This window comes from Mauremys reevesii, unplaced genomic scaffold (assembly GCF_016161935.1).
Source record: "Mauremys reevesii isolate NIE-2019 unplaced genomic scaffold, ASM1616193v1 Contig131, whole genome shotgun sequence".
Lineage (NCBI taxonomy): Eukaryota > Metazoa > Chordata > Testudines > Geoemydidae > Mauremys > Mauremys reevesii.
In genome coordinates this window covers 114,012-137,093 of record NW_024100751.1, presented here as the reverse complement: position 1 = coordinate 137,093, position 23,082 = coordinate 114,012, and the positions used below count along the sequence as shown (strand labels likewise).

Sequence of the window (23,082 nt, the reverse complement as noted above, 5' to 3'; positions counted from 1 at the left end):
TCTGGCCAGGGGCTGCAAAGGGGAGGGATCCAGGGAGCACGGGTCAGCCATGCCCCACCAGTGCCAGCTGCCACAACCATCCTGGTGGGCCATGGCTGGGCCCCAGGTTACAGCAGCCGTGTGGCTGCTCTCTCACCCTCGGGGAGCCCACTGCGCCCAGGGTCAGGGGGCATCAAGGTGGCACAGACTCACGTTTGCCCCCAGCCCCTTCCGTTTCTGCCCCGACTGTCTGTCAGCCAGTGACAAGGATCAGGGCCTAGGACCCTGGGAAACGCCCCAGGAGCGGCAGGCGGCTGTGGGGTGTCAGTTCAGTTCCATCAGGGTTCGGGATTTACCACTCCTCTCCGGCGTCCATGGGGGTCTCCTCCCTCCCCCCCCCCAGGGACCCAGCCAGACTCTGGGCCTCTTTCTGGTGCAGTGTTTGGGGCTGTCAGGCGACCCCTTTAGTGGCGGAGGCTCTGATGCCCGTAGGTTCCTGTTGAATGGGAGCACCCTAGCAGTCAGTGGCTGTTACAGGCTAGCCGGGTAAAAGGTTACACAACGTGTTTCTTCAAGTTGTTTCTCTCTCAACAGAAAATTGACTTTAAAGGTTGTCAGAATAAATCCCATCTGCAATAGAATTAACTGACGTCTAGAGCAGGTCTGCAGTCTCAGTCTCACCTGGTCCCTCACCCCAACCTTTGGAGCGAGGTGTTACTGCAGAATTCTTTAGTCCAAAGGGGGTAAATTACACCAAATAAACTTGTCCCAGAGTAGCCAGCATTCCCCGTATTGCTAACAGAAAGAAAAACAAGGTGACATTCAGTATTACAATATCCTTCAGGTTATCACATAATTAATCTCCTATTCTTTAATTAATAATTAACTTCATGTTTAATTTCATTTTCCTTAGTAACAAGAACATAAACAAAGATGAACAAATCCTGTATGTTAGTGTGAAAGTAGAATGAATTATATTGTAAAAATAAGAATGGATTAAAGAAATGTTGTATGTACCTTTAAGCAGAAATAAGAAATGTTGAAATACAGGTGCCAGGAAAAGAAACATTAGGCATAAACAATGGTGCTAATGGCGAAACATTAACAGAAGATCGGTAATAGTTAGTAAGGAAATAAGATCTGCATGCCTAGCCCAGCAGGGCTGGCTCCAGAGCCCAGTGCGCCAAGCACGCGCTTGGGCAGCATTTTACCAGGAGGGCGGCAGGCGGCTCCGGCGGACCTTCCGCAGTCATGCCTGCGGAGGGTCCGCTGGTCCCGCGGCTCGTGTGGCACGTCTGCAGGAGGTCCCCCGGAGCCGCGGGACTGGAGACCGCCAGAGCGACCCGCGCGGCGCACCGCCCTGCTTGGGGCGGCGGAATTCGTAGAGCCGCCCCTGTAGCCCAGGTAAACTTATCTGATTCTGCTTCCTTTGTTATCTTGTTAAGTTCTCACCCTTTTATCTGTATAAATAAGATAGTTTGTGTCTTGCATGCGGCTCACATGATCTGGGTGTTATTAGCAGAGCGCTGTGCTAATAAAACAGAGTGGTCTGACAAACTGTGAGACCTGAGTCTAACTTTGACACGGGTGTTGAGTGACATACCAGGCAGAACCGGAGCCAGGGTTCATGTCCAGGCCAGAGGTCGAAGCCGGGTGGTCGGAAGTACGAGCCAAAGTCCATATCCACGCAAAGGTCGAAGCCATGTAGTCGAAATCGGAGAGGTTGGGGAAGATCAGGAGGAGAAGGAGGCAATGCTGTGGAGCGGGTGGCTGGAGGGCCTGCAGCGAGGCTAGAGAAAGGCAAGGAGAATACTGAGCCGGGGTTCATAGCCCAAATCCGGAGCCAAGAAGGGTCACGCCAAAGTAATAGCCAGAGCCCAGAGTCAAGAGTCCAGCCAGAGTCAACAGCGAAGAACCCAGAGGGCAGGGTAGGGCAGGGCAGGGCAGGGCAGGGTGGTACATGCGGGCGGGAATGAGGATTGCTTACTGGAGCCCTGGAGACCCCTCATCGGGGGACTCCCTTCCTAGCAATAACAGAAGGACAGTGGGATGACAAAGATGTCTCTGAGCCTGGGGACCAAGCCAAGGGGAGCTCCCATCCAGGCTGTGTGCCAGGACCCCGTCACCCTCCCTGTTCATTTCACACGCACAGACCCCCTGGCCGGAGGGGAGACTAAAGGGCAGACGCGAAGGTGCCCCTGGGGGAAAGGCTCTAGGCCGGGACCCAGTCCACTTCCCAGATCTACACCCAGGATTGTGTGACCAGGCCCACAGCCCTTCCTCTGCGTCTCAGTTCCCACCTGCCAGACGGGGAGGCTCCTCCCCTGCCCCAGGGTGTTCGGGGGGAGTTTCATTCCTGGCTGGGAAGGGTTCAGATACCAGGTGGGTGGATTGGGCCCCGGCTGGGGATTGGTCGGACATTCGCTGTGTCAGGGGTGACAGGGGCCATGGGAAGGTCTGAGCAGTGACGACGGGGGAGGGGCTCCACGTCAGGCCACCCCTCCCAGACTGCAATGGCTATTGAGCACAACCCCTGGCTCTGCGGATGCTCTCACTTCTGGGCCAGCCCCACAGCCTGATTCTTCCCAACCAGTATCTGGCCTGGCCCCAGCTCCAGGGGTCGGGGTGGGGCAGGGTGCCCAGAGCGAGGTGCTCGGCCTTGGTTTCTCTCAGTGCTGCGGGCTCTATGGCCGCTCCCCCCAGCCCTTCCCCCCAGGCACAGGGAGACAGAGCAGTACCTGTGGCAGAGGGTGGGAGCTGGTCATGCGAACGGGGGGGGGGGTCTTCAAGGCTGCCCCACGGAGCACAGCCCCTGCAGGGCGGCCGGCACCTGGCCCAAGACCCGGATGTTAAATAGGTGGACCATGATGTCGGCTGTGATGTCCCCCTGTTGCAAGGGAACAAGGATCAATCAGAGACTCCGACGCCCACGAGAACGAAGGGTATTAACGGCACCGGGAGCCAGCAACATTTCCTCCCCATGTCTGAGGGACGGATTCCCCCGCCCAACCCCCGAGATGAAATCTTCTCTCTTCTCTGGTGACTTCCATCCCCTCTCCCACCATTGTGAATGAACTCCTGCCCCCACTTCTCTCAGGCCCCCTGCGGGCTGGTCTGCCTCCCAACCCAGCTGGGATTCAGCTCGCTCCCTGAGTCCCCTCAGCCACCCTCGCCCCCCGCCTCACCCTGCCCGCCTCACCCACGCCCGGCACTGCCCGCCTCACCCACACCCGGCACTGTTGTTCTCTCACCTTGGGACTCCCGTCGGTAAGAACTGATTTCACTGATTTGATGCACAGGTGTTTCCGGCTGGCCAGCCCCGGAACTGGAAGAGACGGGCACACAGCGTCACTAAGCCAGAGCCACAGACTAGCTCCGCATGGCCTGGGGCAGGATCACAAAGTCCCCCCACCTCATTGTAACAATGTACCCGTGTGTCACCAACAAGGCCACCTGGTGAGGGCTCCCATGCTCATCCTCACTCCCCTCCTCCCCATCTCTGAGTGCCCCTTGCAGGCTGGGCCCAGGCAGGGGCACCACACCCACACCTGTCCCCAGCCATGGCTGGTGCAGGCAGGCTCACCCTCAGTGTCCGAGTGTGCAGAGCTTTGGGGTGTGTCTGCCCAGCACAGCATGGGAGCACGGGGGGGACTGTCCATTGCTACAGGGAGCAGGTCACACCCAGCGCCCTGCAGCCAGACCCACGGGCCCTGAAGCTGCAAAGCGGGCCCTGTGCTGCACCAGGCGCTCGCACTGACATGATATACGGGGAAGTCTCTGAGCTCTTGCTCCCCTGCTCCTACCTTCAGCACCAATAACATATGACATCAGGGCCAGGATCCCCACACGGGTATCTCCCCTGCCCATCAACAGTTTTCAATGGAAAATCCCCAACAGCTGCGATGGATGGGAACGGGCTACGGGGAATAGGAAACAGAATGATGGGCAGTGAGGAGTGAGCTCTCCTCTCCTGTGCTGAATCAGGGATCTGGGCCCAGCAGCGGGAGCTTCGAGGCACCCCATGCACCGCTCGTCTGGGCTGCAGCCTCTCACCACCACCCCCTTACCGAGTTGCAGGAAGACGTGGGGAATCTCTGTGTGGTTCTCCCTGCAGAGCTGATAGGGCCGCTGAGCTTTGGAAGTGACCTGCAGGGAGATGGGAACAGGTCAGAGGAGCCTGCTCGCTCAAACAGGAACCTCCCAAAGGGACCAGGGCCCGATTCTGCAACTCCTCAGACTCCAGTGCAGATTCACACTGATGGGGCTAGGAGTAGGATTCAGAACCGGATTGGGCCATGTGACCATCACAGACCCTGCGGTACGTACTGTGTATGACATAGCCAGAGCCCTGAGAAGGGACTAAAGGGCCTGATCCTGCTCTCACTTATACCAGAGTAAATCAGGAGAAACACCCCTGGACTCCACACAAGAGAGGAGAACTGGGCCCACAGACACTGCGCGGTGCTGAGCACTGGCGACTCCCGCTGTATGGGATGCTGAGGGCACAGGGAGGTCTCCAGTACAGGGGGTGGGGAGCACTGTGCACGCTACGGATGCCTGCTGGCGTCCCCGAGATCTACTGGCCCCAGCACACCCATGCCAGCCCCACTTCCGCATACCTGGTAGCTCAGCGTGTGGGAGATGGCCGCCACATACACCTCTGGGATCGGGTTCTTGGAGGAAGAGGCCTGCAAGATCTGTCCCAGAACCTGCAACAGACAGGGAGAGATGTCGGGCAGAGCCGGCACAGGGGAGCAGCAGGTCCCAGCTGCACTGACATCAACTCATCAGCCACAGAGGTGTCTGCTTCACCCCTGGCTGAAGGCTCTGGGGAGAAAGAGGTTCTCATCACCCTGGAAGGGTGGTGAAGGGGGGAATTCTGCTTAGTGCAGAGGTCCAGATTCTGCTCTGACCCTGGGGCAGCAGCTCACTGGCCATGATGGAGTCACTCCTGCCTGACATGGGTGGGATTGGGAATTGGAGCCCCAGATCTGAGCAACCCTGACACGTGGACTGTTGGAGTTCTGGATCCTGGTCCAGAGTCGGCCTCTCAGGCAGCCCTCCTCCACACAGTGAGAGCCATGAGCGCTCTGCAGCCTGGGTGCTGGCTGGGTGTATGCTCTGCACCCTTGTGGAGCTGGTGAGAGATCTCCTTCCCTTCCTCCCTCCCTCCCCAGCTACTCTGCACAAACCTGACTGGCTGGGGGGAGTGCCACTCAAACACACAGACTTAACTCGGACCCTGCGGGTGGGGGGGTTGAATGAATGGTGTGGGGCAGCCTGGGAAATTTGGAAAGAAAACAAAGACGCTGCCGGACAGGAGCCCTGAGCTGGGGCAGGGCGGGCGCTGCTGGCAGGAGAGCCGGCTGCTGGTAAAAGGGGATTTGTGTCAACTCTCAGCCTTCAGCAGACAGGAGCTGAGACCACTAACCAGCCCACCATGCTGAGCTCACCCAGCCCGCCAGCACCACCCAGAGCACGGTCCGGCTGGACTGACCCCAGGGCACGGGGCAGAGTCTGTGTGTGTCGAGCCAGGCGTGCAGGCGGGGGTGGGGGGGGACACAGCTGTTTTGCTGTAAGCTGTGCTGTGTAACCCCTACTGGGGATCCTGGCCTGGGTCTGCTCCGGCCTTTGCCGGGGTCACAGAACAGTGTTGTGCTGTTGTTATGTGTGATGGTTGTTCCAGGAGTTAACTCTGACCCCCTAGGAGGGGGGTTGGTGTTGGGACCCCTTCCCAGCCCTGGGAACCCCCATCCAACATCCTGCAGCTGATCTGACAGCTCACTTGCTGGCCCATGGAGCCTGCAGGAACGCCCCCACCTCCTCACCTTGGTGATGTAAAGGCCTCGATGTTCTTCCCGTACAGAGCCAGGAGCAGGGGGATGTCCCCATAGATCTGGTTTTGCAGATCCTTCCTGGGCAGCAGGATGTTCAGCACTGGCCCCAGGGCCTTGAGGACAGCCAGTTTGACCTGTCGAGAGATGGGTACGGGGTCACTGCTGGCTTGGTCCCCTGCGGCTCAGTCACTGGATCCAGTACTTCTCCTTCCAGCACTGGCTCAGGCACCCAGAGCAGTAGGGACCAGCCTGAGATGCAGGGAGACCAGTTTGGCCTCTATGCTGCAGGAGGACATTGGCCAAGGAATCCTGGCTCTTAGCCCTCCACCTCCACAGCCCCCAGCATCCGGTGACATTATCCACCCCAAGACAGGAGAGATTTCCACCCGGGTCTGCTCCTTACAAAGGGGCCAGGGGCGAAAGGGCTTGTGGGGAGATGCAGAGCGAGCGCCCCGTGGCCACAGTGCCTGTGCGAGCCCCTCACCTCTGTGTCCTCGCTGGGCAGCCAGGCGCTGAGGAGGTACCGGTACGTGGGGAGCAGGTGTGCAGAGAAGCGCTGGAGCGTGATTTGTGGATAGGTGCTCCTCTCCCAGCTCCTCAGGTAAGTGCTGATTGCCCCACACGTGCACTCCAGGGCTGTTGGGGGGCAGGGGGCAAAGGGCAGCTCAGTCCAGGGCTGAGACATGGTTCATTACAGAGCAGCTCAAACTCTGCCACTCTCAGGAACTTCAGTCTCTGCAGGGGTCTACTCCCACCTAGCCCCCTGTGTGCCAGGGTTCATGCTGCAGACTCTGCCCCCTGCCCTCTGGGGTTCATGCTGCAGACTCTGCCCCCTGGGGTTCATGCTGCACTCTCCGGCCCCTCCTTCCCAGGGTTCATGCCGCAGCCTCCAGCGGGCAGACAGTGACGTAGGATTGCCAACCCTCCAGGATTGCCCCGGATCTCCAGCAATCAAAGCTGAATCTTTCATTAAAGATTATGTCATGTGATGAAACCTCCAGGAATACATTCAACCAAACTGGCAACCCTAAGTGAGGGTCCTCGGGGCATGACATGAGTCCCTGCAGTCAGCAGGCGTGACAGAGACAAGGCCGGGCCCTGATGCCATGGAGCCAATGATGACACACCTGTCAGTGTGCCGAGATCCAGCACCTACACACCCTTTCCCCAAGACATGGAGGGAACCAAGACCTCCGCTAAAAAGTGCCTTCCATGTACAGGTGTTTCTACGACTCCCACCATCAGAGTAACTGGAGCGCATCCCTGCCCAATGAATTAACCTGCCAGCCCCACCTTCCCCCGGCAGGGAGAAGAACCCAGGGGTCCAGACCATACTGTCCCTCCCCTTCCTCCACCTCCACAGACTAGAGACGGGGCCAAGAGGCAACGCTGGGGTCTGGATCAGGGTTACACACTCAGAGTCCAGGGCTGTTCAGATCCCAGGGTCATGGGGTGCCGGGATCTGGGGCCGAACCAGCTCCATCTCGACCCACCATCTAGAACAAAGGCTTGGCCCAAGTGGTCCCCTCACCGGTGCAGAAGGCCCCTCGTCTCCTGCTGTCATCTATCCCTCGCATCACGGTCTGCATGGTGGTCAGGGTGATGCCCAGGAAAGGGACGCACCTGTACACTGCACAGAGAGATGGACGGGACCGGCTCTCAGGCAACTGCAGGCCCAGGGACACTGCAGGGTGCAAGCATCCCCGAAGCAATGGGCCCACGCGGGGGATGGGGTGGTACCGTACCGCTGGCCGCCATGACCTTGCCCAGGGTGAGGAGGGTGAACTCCGCTGGCAGCACAAAGGGCCTCAGGTGTTTCTGGAGCTCCCGCATCACCGGCCCGAAGTAGCTGCCAGCGAGGGCGGCCAAGGTATCACTGGCAGCCGCCTGGAGCTCGCTCGAGGCCTCCTGCAGAAGGAACGGCAGAGCCCATTAGTGATCCAGAGCCGGGGGGGGGGCATAAGGGCGCCAGCCCCAAGGGGGGTAACATGCCCGGCTGAGGGGGCAGGGATTCAGGTACTAGAGGGGGCACTCACCGAACACTGACCCCGCAAGGCAGAGAATATTTGGCCTGGCCCCTGCCTAGGATGGGTCTCCTTCTCTTCCTGGGTGACCTCCCACCTTGCCTTCTCCCTTCAGTGAAGCTGGCCCACCAGGCCAGAGCACCCCGACATGCAGCCCTGTAAGTGCCCCTCTTCCAGCCTGACTGAAGCCACCCTTGGGATCTGCGCACCGTCTCAGGCCAAGACTCTCAGAGCCACCAAGGGGATTTACATACAGCTCCTCTGAACCCAGTGGGACTTCTGTGTCTAAAACCCCTAGGGGGCTTTGAAAATCTCAGCTCCAGGCCAGAGAGTGCCCTGGAGAGGCCCCACCCCAGACAGGAGGTCCTGGTCAGACGTCTCTTTGGAGCAGTGGATGTGGCTCTTCTAACCAAACTCCTGGGCTTTTCCTCTGGGCAGAGGCACTTTACCCTGATCCTGATCCTGTGGGTGAGCAGAGCTGGTGTAACGGGACAGGACCCCACTGACCCCACTGCACCCGCTCACCCCAGATGGGAACCTGGCACAACAAAACTGGCACTGCACCCGCTCACCCCAGATGGGAACCTGGCACAACCCCACTGACCCCACTGGCACTGCACCCGCACACCCCAGATGGGAACCTGGCACAACCCCTGACCTCACTGGCACTGCACCCACGCACCCCAGATGGGAGCCTGGCACAACCCCACTGACCCCACTGGCACTGCACCTGATCACCCCAGATGGGAGCCTGGCACAACCCCACTGACCCCACTGGCACTGCACCTACGCACCCAGATGGGAGCCTGGCACGACCCTACTGGCGCTGCACCCGCTCACTCTGTCTCCTGAAGGAGCCTCTGGCTCGGGGGAGGTTCTCGGGGGAGCTGTGGGCCGCCCCCTCTTCTGGCTTCTGTGCCTAGGATGGTGCATCTCCTGGTAGGATCCATACGGACCCAGGGGCGGCTCTCACTGAGGGAGCTGGGAGCCCTCTCCAGAGGCCTGTATCCCACGCGGGGCCTGGGGCTCAGCTCCCCCAGACCCACGGAGGGAAGGTTTCACCGCGGGCGTCCCCTGTAGCTGCCCTGGGAGAGTCACTCACCTCTGGAGCCGCCCTCATCTGCTGGGAGGCCACAGCAATGAGGCTGCCGATAAGTCCTGCCTCCATCCCCTGCTCCAGCGGCACAGTCCTGAGGTCCTCGTATGCCGCCACCTTCTGCCCGACAGACACCTGGGGCGGAGAGCCGAGGGGTGGGGGGAGGTCAGTGGAAAGTGGCCTGTGGCTTGGGACACGGAGCCAGCTCCCAGGGACGCCCGCAGGGCTCCAGTCAGGCCAGGAAATGGTGGCATGTGTGAAGCTGGGCTGGATTCAGCTCCCACTTACTCCAGGGACCTCTGGGGACTCCCTGCGGACACCCCTGAATTACGGGGATCAGGGTCGGGCCCTGACTGCCCAACACCTGGCTCTGGGCCATGAGGAGCTCGGGGGATAATGCACCCACATTCAAATCAACCCCTTTGGCCACTGCCTGCTGCCTGTGCCGCTGGTGTGAATCTGGAGTAGCCCCACTGGAGTGCATGGAGTCACTCCAGATTGAGCGGCTGGAACCCGGAGCAGGATGTGGCCTTTTGTTTCTAAAGCTCCTTCCATGGGGGAGACTCGAAGTGATTTACAAACACAGGGACAATCCCGACTCTTCTGACACCAGCAGCCCACTGGCTCCAACTGCACGGCTGGCAGCAGGGCTGGGAGCAGCGTTTGGTCCTCCTCTGTAGGGGTCACTTCACCCGCCACTGAAGTGCGGCCACCTCTGGGGAGGACAAGCACTGTTTAACTGCTCACAACAACACAAGGCAGAACAGGAAGTGTCCTGGCGAGACACAGTGCTTGGGGGCATTATCCTTTGCTGTAGGTCAGCTGGCCGGCCACCTGGAGACAGACAGACCGGTGTGTGACTAAAGGAGCTGCCTTACCTCATCCTGCTGGAGGATCTGGACTAGGCGGGAGGCCACAGCAGCTGGCTGGACCCTGGCTGCCTGCATGATGCCTGCCACGATGTCCTTGTGGCCTCCCTCATCTGCCAGCCGCAGGAGGTTGGAGATCTGATGGGGCACACCTGCAGAGCAAGCAGCTGGTTATTACCCCCCACCCTGGAGCTGCCTGGGGCTGGGAAGGGGCCAGCATTCCCCTGGTATCTAACGGGCAGGACCTGAGTGAGATCTCAGCTCAGCATCACTCAGGCTCTCAGCTAGAGATAGGCCTGGACAGTGACCTGCCCTCAGACACCCCCAGCTCTGGGTGAAATGGAACCTCAATCCAACTGACCCTGCACTCGGAATGGGCTCGGTTCCCCCCAAACAGCTGGGATAATGGTCAGTCTTGGGGCTGGTCTATTTGCTCTGAACCCCTGATCCATGAACAGCACGTCAGGATCAAGGCACATGCAGGATGGATGGAACGGCCATGAGGACAATCCCTCCGGGAACAGCAGTGTCCCTAGGACATGAGAGCTGATTCCCTGACGCTCCTCCTGTATCTCAGGATCTCCCTAGAGAGGAGCCAGTGACTTTTCTCTGAGGCCCATGTCCTACATCTCACAGAGGTTTCAGTCTCTCAGGCCCCAGCCAGGCCTGGTGCTCACTGTTAGTGCTTAATGCAACCGTGCAGAGCTGTGGCTGACAGTCCCAGCTCCTTCCCCCTGCACTGGCAGCTCTGGGAAAGTGTGGCCGGCTGGGTCCAAGCTGGGAGGACACAATGGAAAAGTGGCTCTTCTAGTCTCTCCTTTGCTGCCCTTCCACGGGGTTCAGGGGCAATTCCACCCCAGACCGTCCCATTCTACTCACCTCCAGGAGGTGCTGCAGCTTCTCCATGGTGGGGGTCTCCGTCAGCAGGCCCCTGAGCAGGATGTCCAGGCTCTGGGAATAGGTGTTGTACAGAGCCTGCAAGAAGAGGAAGCACCCATCAGTCATGGGGCTACACCAGTCAGGGGACAATTCGGAGGATTCTCCAGGAGCCCTGGAAAGACTCAAAAGGCACATCCTGGCCTCTCCCATTCACATCACTCCAGGGACACTTAGCAAGAGTTCATGGCCGGATGCCTGCTGCCTCGTCAATCCTTGTTCTTAGCAGTTCTCTGTGCAGGGCCTGGTACCCAGCAGAGTATGGACCAGCCAAACTGCAATGGGTGGGAGGTAGGATCGCCGGGAGAGTCCAGGCAGGAGATCAGAGAATGAGGAGAGGAGGGAGGGCTGGGATCAGCCAGGGAGGGGTAACGCAATCCCCTCTGGAGGGAAGGGGCCCCCCTGCCAGTTTGTCCCGGGCCTGTTCCCAGCTCTGCCCACCCCTCCCCTATTCTCAGCAGCTCCATCAAAGCGAGGGAGCAGGGACCAGAGCCTGCTCCTGCTCCTGGGCCAGAGAAGTAGGATCAGGACCTACCCGGCAGTGTGTGGTGTCCTGCCCAGTGCCCAGGGTGCACATCCTGCTCAGAAGAGCCCGCAGGAGGCGAGATTCTAGCTCCAGGGCGAGCGGTGGCTTCAGTTTGCTGGAGAGGAGCCCATGTTACACTTTGTAGCACCAGCGTGGCGCTGGCACTGCCATGGCCATGACCACCCCGCCCCCCCGCAGTGATCCCCTCCCTACTTTCCTGGAGTGAAATCAACCCCCCGGCCAGGAAAGAGGGGACGCTCCCGCCTCCTCTGCTGGGGGATGGGAACAGCCACAGCCGGGGGGAACCTAGGCGGGGGAGGAGCTGTGACTCCCGGCTCTGGGCCCGGTCAGCACCAGGGTTAGGGCAGCTGGACGGGAGGGTCCTGGTACCTGAGGCTGCAAACTGCGGCCATGGAGCTGGGCATGATGGAGCTCGGCTCTGACGCACCAGGGAGATTTTCAATCAGCTCCTGGGAGACCCCAAGGAAACAAAACTGCATGTGAGACTCAGGCCCTGCAGACGCACTGGCACTTCCCCGGGAGGAGCCCAAAGTGCTCTGCAGAAACAGCCAGTGTCACCCCCACCCCCAACCAGCTGCCCCCCCCCATTCCTCCCATCCATCAAACTTCCTTCCCCCTCTTCCCCCCCAACTCCACCCTCCCCTCCCCCACTGCCAGCTCCCCATCTGTGTCACAATTCTCCCCTTCCCTGCTCCCCAGCCCTCCGCCCCGGGACCCCCTGTCTTCTGCGTCCCGCTCCGGCCCCACTGACGCTTCCTCCCATGTCTGGCTCCCTCGCCCCAGGGCCGGGCATGGGGTCCCACTCACCGCAATGCTCTCCACGAGGGCCGCTTTGGAGACCGGGGGCTCCAGGGTGTCCCGCCCCTGCTTCTGTGCCGAGAAGCAGAGACGCGGCACAGCCTGGAGGAAGCGGAGCTGTTTGGCCCTGTCCGCCACCAGCTAGGGGTGGGGTCGGGGGAGAGAGAGCCTGTTACATAGGGACCTCCCCACCCATCCCAAACCAGCTCCAGGGCTCAGGACCTCCATGGGGCTGGACAGGGAAAGCCGCCCCCTTCCCGAAACCAGTGTCGCCCTGCACAGACATGGGGTTGGGACTGGGATAGTGTCTGCGAGTAGCGGAAACCTTGGCCTGTGTGGGACAAATGTCCCCACTTTGGGGTGCCAGATAACAGAGGAGCTGTGTCCCCCCATTGCGGGTGAGGGATTCTCTGGGACAAGCCCCCCTGCCTGGGTGGGGATGGAACAAGGAGCAGGACAGACTGGGGGGCAGCGCAGCTGGGGGATTTTTGTACCTCAGCTCTGCCCTGGAGGTGCTGCTGGATCACCGTGATGGGGGACGAACCCTCCTCCTCCTCCTCCTCTTCTTCCTCCTCCTCCTGCTCCTGCTCCTCCTCAGGCCACAACACCTGGGCACTGGGGGTGTCTGCACCAGGGAGGGAAGGAGAAAATTCAATCCCTTCTGCTGCTGGGGGGATGCAGTGGACAGAGAAGGCTCCATGTTTCCCCTTTCTCTGTAAGGAGCCCCATGGCAGCGAGGGCCCCACCCTGCCCCTCCCAGAGACGCCCTCAGCCCCATCAGCCTCAGGGCCCCATGGCAGTCAGCCCCCCCCCCAACATGATCAGGGGAGGCTGGAGCTCCCCGACTCCGCCCAGCATCCCCTGCCATGGGGCGTGGCTGTGCCACCCCCACTGGTGTCAGTGGGGCTCACGTGGGTCAGTCCCGGCGCCTTGGCGAGCCGATGGGCACAGCGTGTTACTAGTCCCCCACCGCCCCAGTCCTCCTCCCTTTCCCCTGGGTCTCCCCTCACCTCCAAAGAGGGAGCCTAGAAACTCTGGGCTGCCAGACCCCACGGAGGAGCTGCTGGCCCTGCAGGAGTACGCGGAGCTCCTGGGGTTTGTCGCGCCGTCGCTCAACTCCTGTTCTGGGCTGGCGGGAGGCTACTCCGTGGCCAGTGTGGTAATGGCGGGAGGCTCCTCCAGGGCCAGGGTGGGGCTGGCGGGAGGCTCTTCCGTGGCCAGGGTGGGGCTGGCGGGAGGCTCTTCCGTGGCCAGGGTGGTGCTGGCGGGAGGCTCCTCGGGGGCCAGGGTCGGGCTGGCGCAGGGCCCCTCAGTTGCCATGGTGGTTGGCGGCTCCTGCTGGGCCCTGGGGCGCAGCTCCTGGCTCCTTGGCTTCCTGCGAAGGAAGCCCCAGAGCTGCCTTCCCCGGCTCCTGCCCTCCCCTGGCTCTCTCCTCCACAGCTGTACCCGGGGCCACCTCCATTTTGTCCCAGAAGGTGCCTCAGGGTCAGCTAGGGGAGCTGTTGTCTTCCTCCCCCTCCAGCAGGCGATGCAGCTCCTCTCTTTCCACTGGCCACAAGCCTCTTCCCCGCCCGCGGGGACAGAGGGGCCGCTCTCCTCCTGGGCAGCCTGGCTGATGTTTGCTGCCGACTCTGGAGCCACCTGCCCGGCCTTACTCCTCAGCATCTGCCTGATTCGCTCCATCCTGGAACTAAGTGGGGAGCAGCCATGAGTCTGGCTTCAAAGCAGCCTCTCATTAACGAGCCTGCCTGCTCCCCTGCCCACCTCCCCTCTGCTGAGGCAATTTCTCCTCCCGACACATCCCACCCCAGGGCACAGGAACCCTCAACCTGGGGAACAAACCCTGACAAGGGACGGGCTGGGTGCCCTAGTGGTGGGATATTCCTGGCTTCCTTCACCCTTCTCCTCCATCTCCTGCACCCAGGTGGCCTGCAAAGGGTGCCACACAATGCCCGGCCAGCAGGGCAAGGGTTGAAACCAGGAGATCGAAAGTGGCTGTGAAAACAATACAATGCCACTAGCGGAACACTCCCTTCCAGAGCTGGGAAGTGCCAGCAGGACTCTATTCCCAGTCTCCCTGGCTCCGAGTGTGACCTGTTGTAGTGACTGATGGATTTGCTCCTTGTCCCCCATCCCAAGCCAATAACACATCTCTGGGTTGGCAGTCATGAGTTAGACCTTCTCAGCACCCCTCTGTCTCCCGCAGCCCTCAGCTGTTCCTTGCATTACGGTGGCTTGGACGGGAACAGGACTGGAATTTGTTACTGGCTCACTGGGTGGTTCTAGCCAATGAGAGTCTCAGTCTAGCATCAGAGGCCCACACCCCCAGACACTACAAGTCAGGGTGGATTGATTTCATTCCAAATGTTTTGTAGTTCTATTTTTGAGTTATTTTCCTAATGAGAGATTGATTCTCGTGAAATTCTTAGTGGTGGCCGACGACAGAACGCAGAGCAATGGTCTCAAGTTGCACTGTGGAAGGCTTAGCTTGGCTATTAGGAAACACTAGTTCACTAGGAGGGGGGTGAAGCCCTGGAATGGGTTTCCTAGGGAGGTGGTGGAATCTCCATCCTTACAAGTTTTTAAAGGTCAGCTTGACAAAGCCCTGGCTGGGATGATGAAGTTGGGGTTGGTCCTGCTTTGAGCAGGGGGGTGGACTAGATACCTCCTGAGGTCTGTTCCAGCCCTAGTCTTCTATGATTCTAGGAACAGGGATCCATTCAAACATGTTGACTTGCTGGTTTTGCAGGATACATACAAACAAAAAGGTTGACTGAACCATTTGTTTTCATTTCAAACAAACTGAGGTAAAGAACTATCTCCAGTTCGTGCACTGAACTGATTGTTCCTGCTCATAATGTCCTTCCAGATTTTAGAAGTAGTAGCTCACATCTCCTCCTCTCTAGCCTTTATTCATAGATTACAAGGGGAAAAGAAGCCTTCATCCTTTTTCAACTCCCAGTCAGTTTCTTACATTTGAATGAAGTAGCTGCATCAACGGAAATGAAGAAAATATTCTTTCTGCACCTGCAGAAGAGGCTAGTGCAGCCAAAGTCTGGCTGAGTGTTTCAATAACCTCTGGGCCCCCAGGTGCTTAGGCAGTGATTTCCAGCAGTTCAGTGCTTTGACTTCCTCTGACACTTGGCAGCAAACATGGACTTCTTCATATATGTGTTTATTTAAATTACTTTAATAGGCTGGAGCAACTAGAGGCCTTAACATCGCTTGTCATAGTTTCACATTTTATACTTGATAGGTTTAAAAAAAATCTTTTTCAATTTAAATTTTAAAAACTCAGTTTAAATAAACAAAAAATTTTTTCAAGGTTTTGGGTTGTGAAAAAGACATTCATTGGTCTTGTCCTTGATTTTATAAGAACTACTTCATCTGAGAGAATCAGTAGCTGCTTGAATTCTATTCAAGGAGAGGAGGCAGCAAAATTCATCCTATCAGTAATTTGTTGGGCCTTATTTCCTCAGTCTTGTGGCTCTTCTGTGAACCCGCTCTGATTTATCGGCATCCGTCTCAAATTGCGGACACCAGAAATGGACACAATATTCCAGGCGTTGTTGCCTCAGTGCCCAGTACAGAGATATGGAACCTCTCTACCTCTCCCTGAGGATCTGCTAGGACAGAGTCCCCTATCTCATACACAGAGCCAGTGGTGAGCTGGAGCGGTTCACACCAGTTCACAGGAACCAGTTGTTAAATTGAGAAGGCCTTTTAGAACCGGTTCTTCTGGGACATCCAGTTCTATAAGGGCTTTATTTATCAAAAGCTCCCGCACTCTGAACCGGCCCCAGCTCACTTCCCCCTCTTTTCCTGAATGCTCCGCCCCCTTCTCCTCCCCCTCCCCTGCTTCCCACGAATCAGATGTTCACGGGAAGCCTGAAACAAGCAGCAGGCAGGAAGGTAAGCTGGGGCACGGGGAGAGGGGAGGTGCGGCCGGCTCAGCGGCTCCCTCCAGCCCAGCTCATGGTCCGGCCAAGCGCCCCTAGCCCTGTCCTGTCCCGGCCCCAGCTCAGGGTCCCCAGCTTCGACCCCACGGCTCCAGCCCAGCCCCCCTCAGCGCCGGTGCTGGGCCTGGCCCCCACGGCTCCGGAGCCAGTCCCGGCCCCCATGGCACTGGCGCTAGTCCCAGCCCAGGCCTGCAGTTGCAGTTCCAGCTCCGGCGCTGCGGCTCCGGCATCGTGGCGCCGGTGCTGGTCCCAGCCCTGGCCCGCGGCTGCGGCTCTGGCCCTGCAGTGCTGGTGCCGGTCCAGTCCTGGGCCGCGGTTGCGGCACAGGCGCCAGTGCCGGTCACAGCCCAGTTGCGGCCGGCCCGCGGTTGCGTCTCGGTCCCGTGGCGCTGGCCCGGCCCAGCACGGCCCAACCCGCGATTGTGGCTCCCGCCCGCAGCTCCAGTGCGGTCGGCCGGGGCCCACGGTTGCGGCTCCGGCCCCGCGGTGCTGGTCCCGGCCCGGCCTGACCACGCAGTTGTGGCTCCGGCCCCGCGGCGCCGGTTTCAGTCTCGGGCCCGGCCCGGCCTGACCCCGCGGTTGCGGCTCCAGCCTCACCCCACGCTGAGCTTTTCATAGAGGCATCGGTTGTGAAACAATTCAGTCTCCTAATGTGGCCTCTATTTCACCGGCTATAAAATTTCACACACTTTGCACCATATGAAGCCCAATTGCTTGTAAGTCACTAAAAGGCACCTTCCAGAATGACAGGCAGTTGTGACGTGAGGACACCAGGAAACAGAGACTCCGCCTCTCCCCTGGGTAATTTGTTCCAGTGGCTAGTCTCCCTCACTGGCATAATTACATTTGAAATTGACAACCTCTGATAAGGGCCAAATGTATGACAATCTTTTAAATAATTTAAACAGAAGAGAAAAAATAACATCAAGTAGAACATGTTCACTGCCAAGTTTTTCAGACAGTCGCACCACTGATGTGAGAGCTAAGGCCCTGGAAGCAAAGTTAGCTGAAATGCTAACCCAGCTTTGGGCAGCAGTAGCTTCCTTGAAAGGTGCAGAAAATATTGTCTTCCTTTCAGTTTAGTCAAATAGTTCAGTTCCATCGACTAGTTTGCTGAAATTCAAGAAAGCCATTGGGAATTCACAAAACAGGCAAACTTGTTTTCCTCCCTCAATCTATGGATAAAAACTAGGGGATAGATCTACTGGTTCATCAATCTAGAAACACCTGGAGACAAGAATGTATCATTTCACTTCACTAACCACGCAGCAAATTGCCTTTGTTTAAAAATCAGTTAGTTTGAAATGCAAAACATTTGGATACAACTTCTTTCTTATGCTTCTCTTTCTAGCTCTGGCATGGCCTTGCTGTGTGACCACAGAGAGGTCACTTCTTTTCTCTTTCCCTCGGTATCATGGGGGATGGAGAAAATTCTCTCAGCCCTAGCAGGAGAGAGATTTGAGCAAGTCAGGCGTGTTAGGGCCCTCGTGCTCTAAAGGACAATGGGCGATCCTTGTTTGGGGTAAGAATCCCAACAGATTTGTTACTTGTCCCCCAACCAAAGCCTATAACACCTCTCTGTATTTTCAGTCATGAGTTAGACCTTCTCAGCACCCCTCTGTCTCCCTTGGATTAGGGAGACTTGGATGCTAAGAGAACTGAAATTATTTTACTGGCTTCCTGGGTGTTACTAGCCCATGAGGGTCTCAGTCTGGCCCCCAAGGCCCACACCCCAGACACTAAAGATCAGGATGGGTTGATTTCACTCCAAGTTTTTTGAAGTTGCATTTTTGAATTATTTTCCTATTGAAAGATTGATTCTCATGAAATCTTAGCGCTGGCAGATGACAGAACAAGGAGCAATGCTCTCAAGTTGCAGTGTGGAAGGCTTGGATATTAGGAAAAACTTTTTCACTAGGAGGGTGGTGATGCCTTTGAATCTGCTAGGCTAGAGTCCCCTATCTTGTATTTAGAGCCTATATCTTTTCTTACCTTCTACACAGATGACAATATCTTTGAAACAAATCCACTTTTCTTCTGCCTCCTCCTCGGCCTCTCTGCCACGTGCCGAGCGCTTTCTCTTCACGCCCGCGCTGGGGGGCTCACATGGCGGCTGTGCACACAGGCGGTTGGAGGCCACAGGTTCCACGCCGCGGGTCGAGGAGTGACTGGTGATGGATGTGGCCGTGGAGGGCTGCTGGCTTGGGTCCCTGGGGCCAGCAGGGGCAGAGACCCCCTCCTCCGCTGTGTCCTCAGGGCTCCCAGCAGAGACGTCCTGATGAGGGGGCGACTCCCTTGATCTCTGCGACTCTGAAAGCAGAATGAAAGCCCAGGTCCTGCGGCCATCGCCCCCTGCGGTGAGTCCCCCACCCGCTCCCAGCCCTGTGTCCCAGGCCCAAAGGGCCCCCCGCGGGCAGGGGGAGGGGGTGGGGAAGGGGACTCACTGAGTGCGACTATCAGGGGAGCGCCCGGTCAGGGGTCCGACACGCTGCCCCAGGGAAGGGCCAGAGCCCCCTCGCTGGGCACACTGGAAACTAGGCTGGACAGAGCCCTAGAGAACGTCCTGTCGGTGCCCATGCTGCCCTGGCCTGGGGGGATGGACACTCTGCCCCACTGGGCTGCCTCAGCCCTGACATCTGTCACCCTGGCAGCCTGCGACCGGGCTGTGCCCATCTCCAAGGCCCCTGGCTTAGGCTCCTCACCCCAAGGGCACAGGACTCTTCTCCTCTGGGACCTCCCTCTCGCCCTCAGCTGCCCCAGCACCCGGTAGTACACGCGGCAGCTGAAGCCTTGGCGCAGCCCCTGCTTCACATGGTGGGTCAGGGCCTCCAGGCTGGGAAAGACTCGGCAGCAGGCCAGGCACCGCAGGCCCTGCTCGATGGTGAGGAGCCACTCCGGGGGTGCTCCCGTCGGCTGCTGCGGCGCCTCCTCCGCCGGCCCCTCAACGCCGCACTCTGCCTCCGAGTCCACGTCCCCCAGCTCGGACTTGGTGTGGGAGCTGCTCAGGTCCGAGCCGGCAAAGCTTTCTCCTCCACTATACTTGGCCTTAAAAATGCGAGGCCGCTTCCTAATGTCTTCAAAGCCGGCCCCGGTCTCCCAGGCCACCAAGACGCCGTTCACGGCCTGGACCTTCATATAGAAAAGGGCCTTTTCTTCTGCCTCCTCCTCGGCCTCTCTGCCACGTGCCGAGCGCTTTCTCTTCATGCCCGAGCCGGGGGGCTCACATGGCGGCTGCGCACACAGGCGATTGGAGGCCACGTGTTCCATGCCGCGGGTGGAGGAGTGGCTGATGACGGATGTGGCCGCAGAGGGATGCTGGGTTCCTGGGGCCAGCAGGGGCAGACACCCCCTCCTCTGTTCTTTCTTCATGACCAGGGTTTCCGGCAGAGACCCCTGGGGAGGAGCCACTGGGTCAGTTGCTCCTAATAAATACAAGGAAGTGGTGTTAGTGGGGTCAAAGAATTTTTCTTACCTCAAAACCAAATGGGGGAGCTGAAGGGGATGCTTGTGTTCATTTTGGATACAATCAGTGATGAGCTGCCAAAATCTTAACAACGGGTTCCCTATAAAAAGTTCTGATTTAACAACGGGTTCCCTATAAAAAGTTCTGATTTAAGGGATGTGCGACAGCATGTATTTTTTGTACCAATGGGTTACCATACGTCCATATTTTCCCAGGAGGTGATTAAGAACCGAAAAGCCTGACATGTCCAGGAAAATACAGATGTATTTTAACCCTACCTAAAGTTCTTTTTTAAAAAGATGGGGCTGAACTAGAAATGAGCTCCGTTTCACATGTGTGGGTGGTGATCAGGGACAGTCTCAATTTTTGGGTCTTTTTCTTATATAGGCTCCTATTACCCCTCACCCCCGTCCCGATTTTTCACACTTGCTGTCTGGTCACTCTAGGGTGTGCACATGTGTGGGTCCCAGCTGCTCCCTGCCCCCCCCCCCCATTAAAGCAGGTGTGCAGGGTTACTGCCCTGGGAACTGCAGGGCACCAGTGGATGTGGGGCTGGCTGCAGATAGGGGCGTGGGGCAGGGCTAGCTGGAGGCAGGGAGTGACACGGGCTGGCTGTGGGCAGGTGATGCAGACGGGCGGGCTGCGGTGGCTGTGGGCAGGGGTGGCTGCGGGCGGCTGTGGGCAGGGGTGGCTGCAGGCAGGGGTGGCTGTGGCAGGGGCTGCAGGCAGAGGCTGGCTGCGGGCAGAGGCGGCTGTGGGCGGGGCTGGCTGCGGGTGGCTGGGGCAGGGGCTGGCTGGGGTGGCTGTGGGCAGGGGTGGGCAGGGGCTGGCTGGGGGCAGGGGCTGGCTGGGGTGGCTGGGGGCAGGTGGCTGGGGCAGGGGCTGGCTGGGGGCAGGGGCTGGCTGGGGGCAGGGGTGGCTGCGGGTGGCTGTGGGCAGGGGTGGGGCAGGGGCTGGCTGGGGCTGGGGCTGGCTGGGGGCAGGGGTGGGGCAGGGGCGGCTGGGGGCAGGGGCAGGGGGTGGCTGGGGGCAGGGGTGGGGCTGGCTGGGGTGGCTGCGGGGTGGCTGGGGCAGGGGCTGGCTGGGGTGGCTGGGGCTGGGGCAGGGGTGGCTGGGGCAGAGGCTGTGGCAGGGAGGGCTGGCAGGGGAGGGCTGTGGCAGGGAAGGCGGGAGGGCTGGGGTGGCTGGGGCAGGGCAGGGGCTGGCTGGGGTGGCTGGGGCAGGGGCTGGCAGGGGCTGGCTGGGGGCTGGGGCTGGGGCTGGCTGGGGCAGGGGTGGCTGGGGCTGGCTGGGGGCAGGGGCAGGGGGCAGGCTGGCTGGCAGGGGGTGGGGCAGGGGTGGCTGGGGCAGGGTGGCTGGGGGCAGGCTGGGGCAGGGAAGGTGGGAGGGGCTGGCAGGGAGGGCGGGCAGGGGTGGCTGTGGCAGGGGCAGGGGGAGGAGGGCAGGCTGGGGAGGCGGGGAGGCGGGAGACACTCACACGGGGGGGGGGCTGGGAGCAACCGGGGACTCACCAGGCAGCAGCAGGAGCCCCAGGGGCAGAGGTCCGAGGAGCAGGAGCAGCAACAGGGCCAGGCGGCAGCTCACGTGGCTCTCTCAGCGCAGCGCCCCCCGGCGGCCGGGAGGAGGAATTACAGGCTTCCCAGGCAGAGCCCATCAAAGCTTCCCTCGCAGGGAAGCCAGTTAACAAGCGGTTCTAAAACCGCTTCTAAATTTAACAACCGGTGCCTGCGAACCGGCTCCAGCTCACCCCTGGGTACAATGTGCTTTGCAGGGTACTTGTGCCTAGGGAAGCCCACTGTGGCTCACCAGCCTCGGAACATTCTAGAGAAAGCCGGGGGGGGGGGAGGGGGGGAGCTCAGCATGTGGCATGGCGCACTATGAGCATGTGATAAACATGGGTTTGTTTAACTGTGATTGGTTAGAGCTTCCTGTTCTATAACTTGTTCTATAAGTGCCATGTGCTATACACTAGCTAGGGGAGGGGCTCCTGGCTGGAGGGACTCTGCCCGATTCTTTGTCCCAGGGGCTCTCCTTGTGCACATATTGAATAAAGCCTTGTTGAATTGAATCGCATGGAATCGAAGTCCCTTGATTCTACCCAGCATCGGACTCACTGGGAACCACAGAATCCCACCAGTCTCTTGGCGCAGTGAGCAGGGTGAGAAATATCCTTCTGGATCACGACCTACAATCAAATTAGAGGGTGAGTTTGTTCATTTTTATTTGGTTGTGTGTCTCTGACCTGACTGGTGACTCTCATACCTTTTGTGGTAAGCAAGTCTTGGTGCTGGGGAATTCAGGGAGTTTGTTGCAGTCTTAAGATATTGCACTTAGTGTGGGGGCTGGCTAAGCTGTAAGTTCCTCTGACTAAGGGTATGGCTACACTTACGGTTTGCAGCGCTGGTCATCCAGCTGTGCAGGGCCAGCGCTGGTGTGTGGCCACATTTGCAGCACTGTTGGGAGTGGTGCATTATGGGCAGCTATCCCAGCATTCAAGTGGCCGCAACGTGCTTTTCAAAAGAGGGGGGTGGAGTGGGGTCTAGTGTGACAGGGAGTGGGGGGAGAGAGAGAGGGGATTTTTGGAGCCAACACTGTGTGTTTAGCTTCCTGCCTTGAAAAATCAGAACATGTTTCCGACCCCTTAGTCTTAACTCTTAATTGCAAACAGGCTGCAGCCAACACGACTCCCCGCAGTTTCATTCACTGCCTGCCTGCCTCTCATCTGATTGGTTACAGCCAGGTACAGATGATCACAGCAAACAGGAGCTCTGTTTGTTTTTTAGATAAGCAGCAGCGGCAACGGAGCTCCGCGTGGAGCTCGTTCATAACAAAACAAAGAGAGTAATTTATAAAAGCATTCTGGGATACATCCTTATACCCTGGAGGCCAATCACAGCGCTGGTGTGTGGCCACACTTGATGACCAGCGCTGCAGCACCAGCGCTGGAATCCTTATTCCCCATGCTGAGTGAGGTGTACGGCCAGCGCTGCAGCCAGGGAGTTGCAGCGCTGGAAGTGCCCTGCAGGTGTGGCCACTTACTAATTGCAGCGCTGGTGGAGGCTTTCCAGTGCTGCAACTCGCCAGTGTAGCCATACCCTAAGTGCTGTTGAAGTGGGAAATCAAAGAGGCTGTAAGGAGCAATAGTTAGTGTAGGGGCAGGTAGATCCCTAAGTACCTCTAGCGAATGTGTTGGCTGGCCCTGATCTCCCAATTGGACATTGTAATTGTGCAGATCAAATAAATTGGAAAAAGGATTAATCTGCTGATTGGTCATTTTAGTCTGGGGTGTTTGATTTGAATACATTGTTATTAGTCTGTAAACAGAATTGTGTTTAAAAATTTGGAGATTGGAGGATATTTAGGTTAAAAAAAGGGAAAGATGAAGGGATATAATAATCCACAATATGAAGAGTGTATGATTAGTGTTTTTATAACTTGTAGCAGTAAGTTTATTAGTTTTCTGGTGAAAATATTTTGGCTGTATGATTGAAATAAAGAAGGACAAAATGGCTGGTATGTGTTCAATTGTTGATTATAAACTGCTGGTTAGAAAGAGTGATGTGCTAAAAGGAAG

At 58.4% G+C, this 23,082-nt stretch overlaps 2 protein-coding genes across 2 annotated transcripts; both read right to left on the bottom strand.

Moving 5' to 3' along the window:
* Positions 1 to 2,764: 2,764 nt before the first annotated feature.
* On the bottom strand, positions 2,765 to 12,637 carry LOC120392990 (maestro heat-like repeat-containing protein family member 2A). Its single transcript, XM_039517641.1, has 15 exons — positions 12,581 to 12,637; positions 12,096 to 12,227; positions 11,658 to 11,737; positions 10,685 to 10,780; positions 9,815 to 9,957; positions 8,943 to 9,071; positions 7,562 to 7,724; positions 7,348 to 7,446; positions 6,301 to 6,452; positions 5,808 to 5,950; positions 5,433 to 5,496; positions 4,599 to 4,688; positions 4,047 to 4,125; positions 3,231 to 3,304; positions 2,765 to 2,866 (listed from the first exon to the last, which is right to left on the bottom strand). Exons 5-15 carry the CDS (start codon positions 9,881 to 9,883, stop codon positions 2,765 to 2,767), a joined length of 1,164 nt encoding a protein of 387 aa, XP_039373575.1. The 5' UTR covers positions 9,884 to 9,957; positions 10,685 to 10,780; positions 11,658 to 11,737; positions 12,096 to 12,227; positions 12,581 to 12,637.
* A 545-nt stretch (positions 12,638 to 13,182) lies between these two features.
* On the bottom strand, positions 13,183 to 21,032 carry LOC120392993 (protein FAM170B-like). Its single transcript, XM_039517643.1, has 4 exons — positions 21,020 to 21,032; positions 18,748 to 19,467; positions 18,038 to 18,355; positions 13,183 to 13,776 (listed from the first exon to the last, which is right to left on the bottom strand). Exons 2-4 carry the CDS (start codon positions 19,412 to 19,414, stop codon positions 13,745 to 13,747), a joined length of 1,017 nt encoding a protein of 338 aa, XP_039373577.1. The 5' UTR covers positions 19,415 to 19,467; positions 21,020 to 21,032; the 3' UTR covers positions 13,183 to 13,744.
* Positions 21,033 to 23,082: the final 2,050 nt, after the last annotated feature.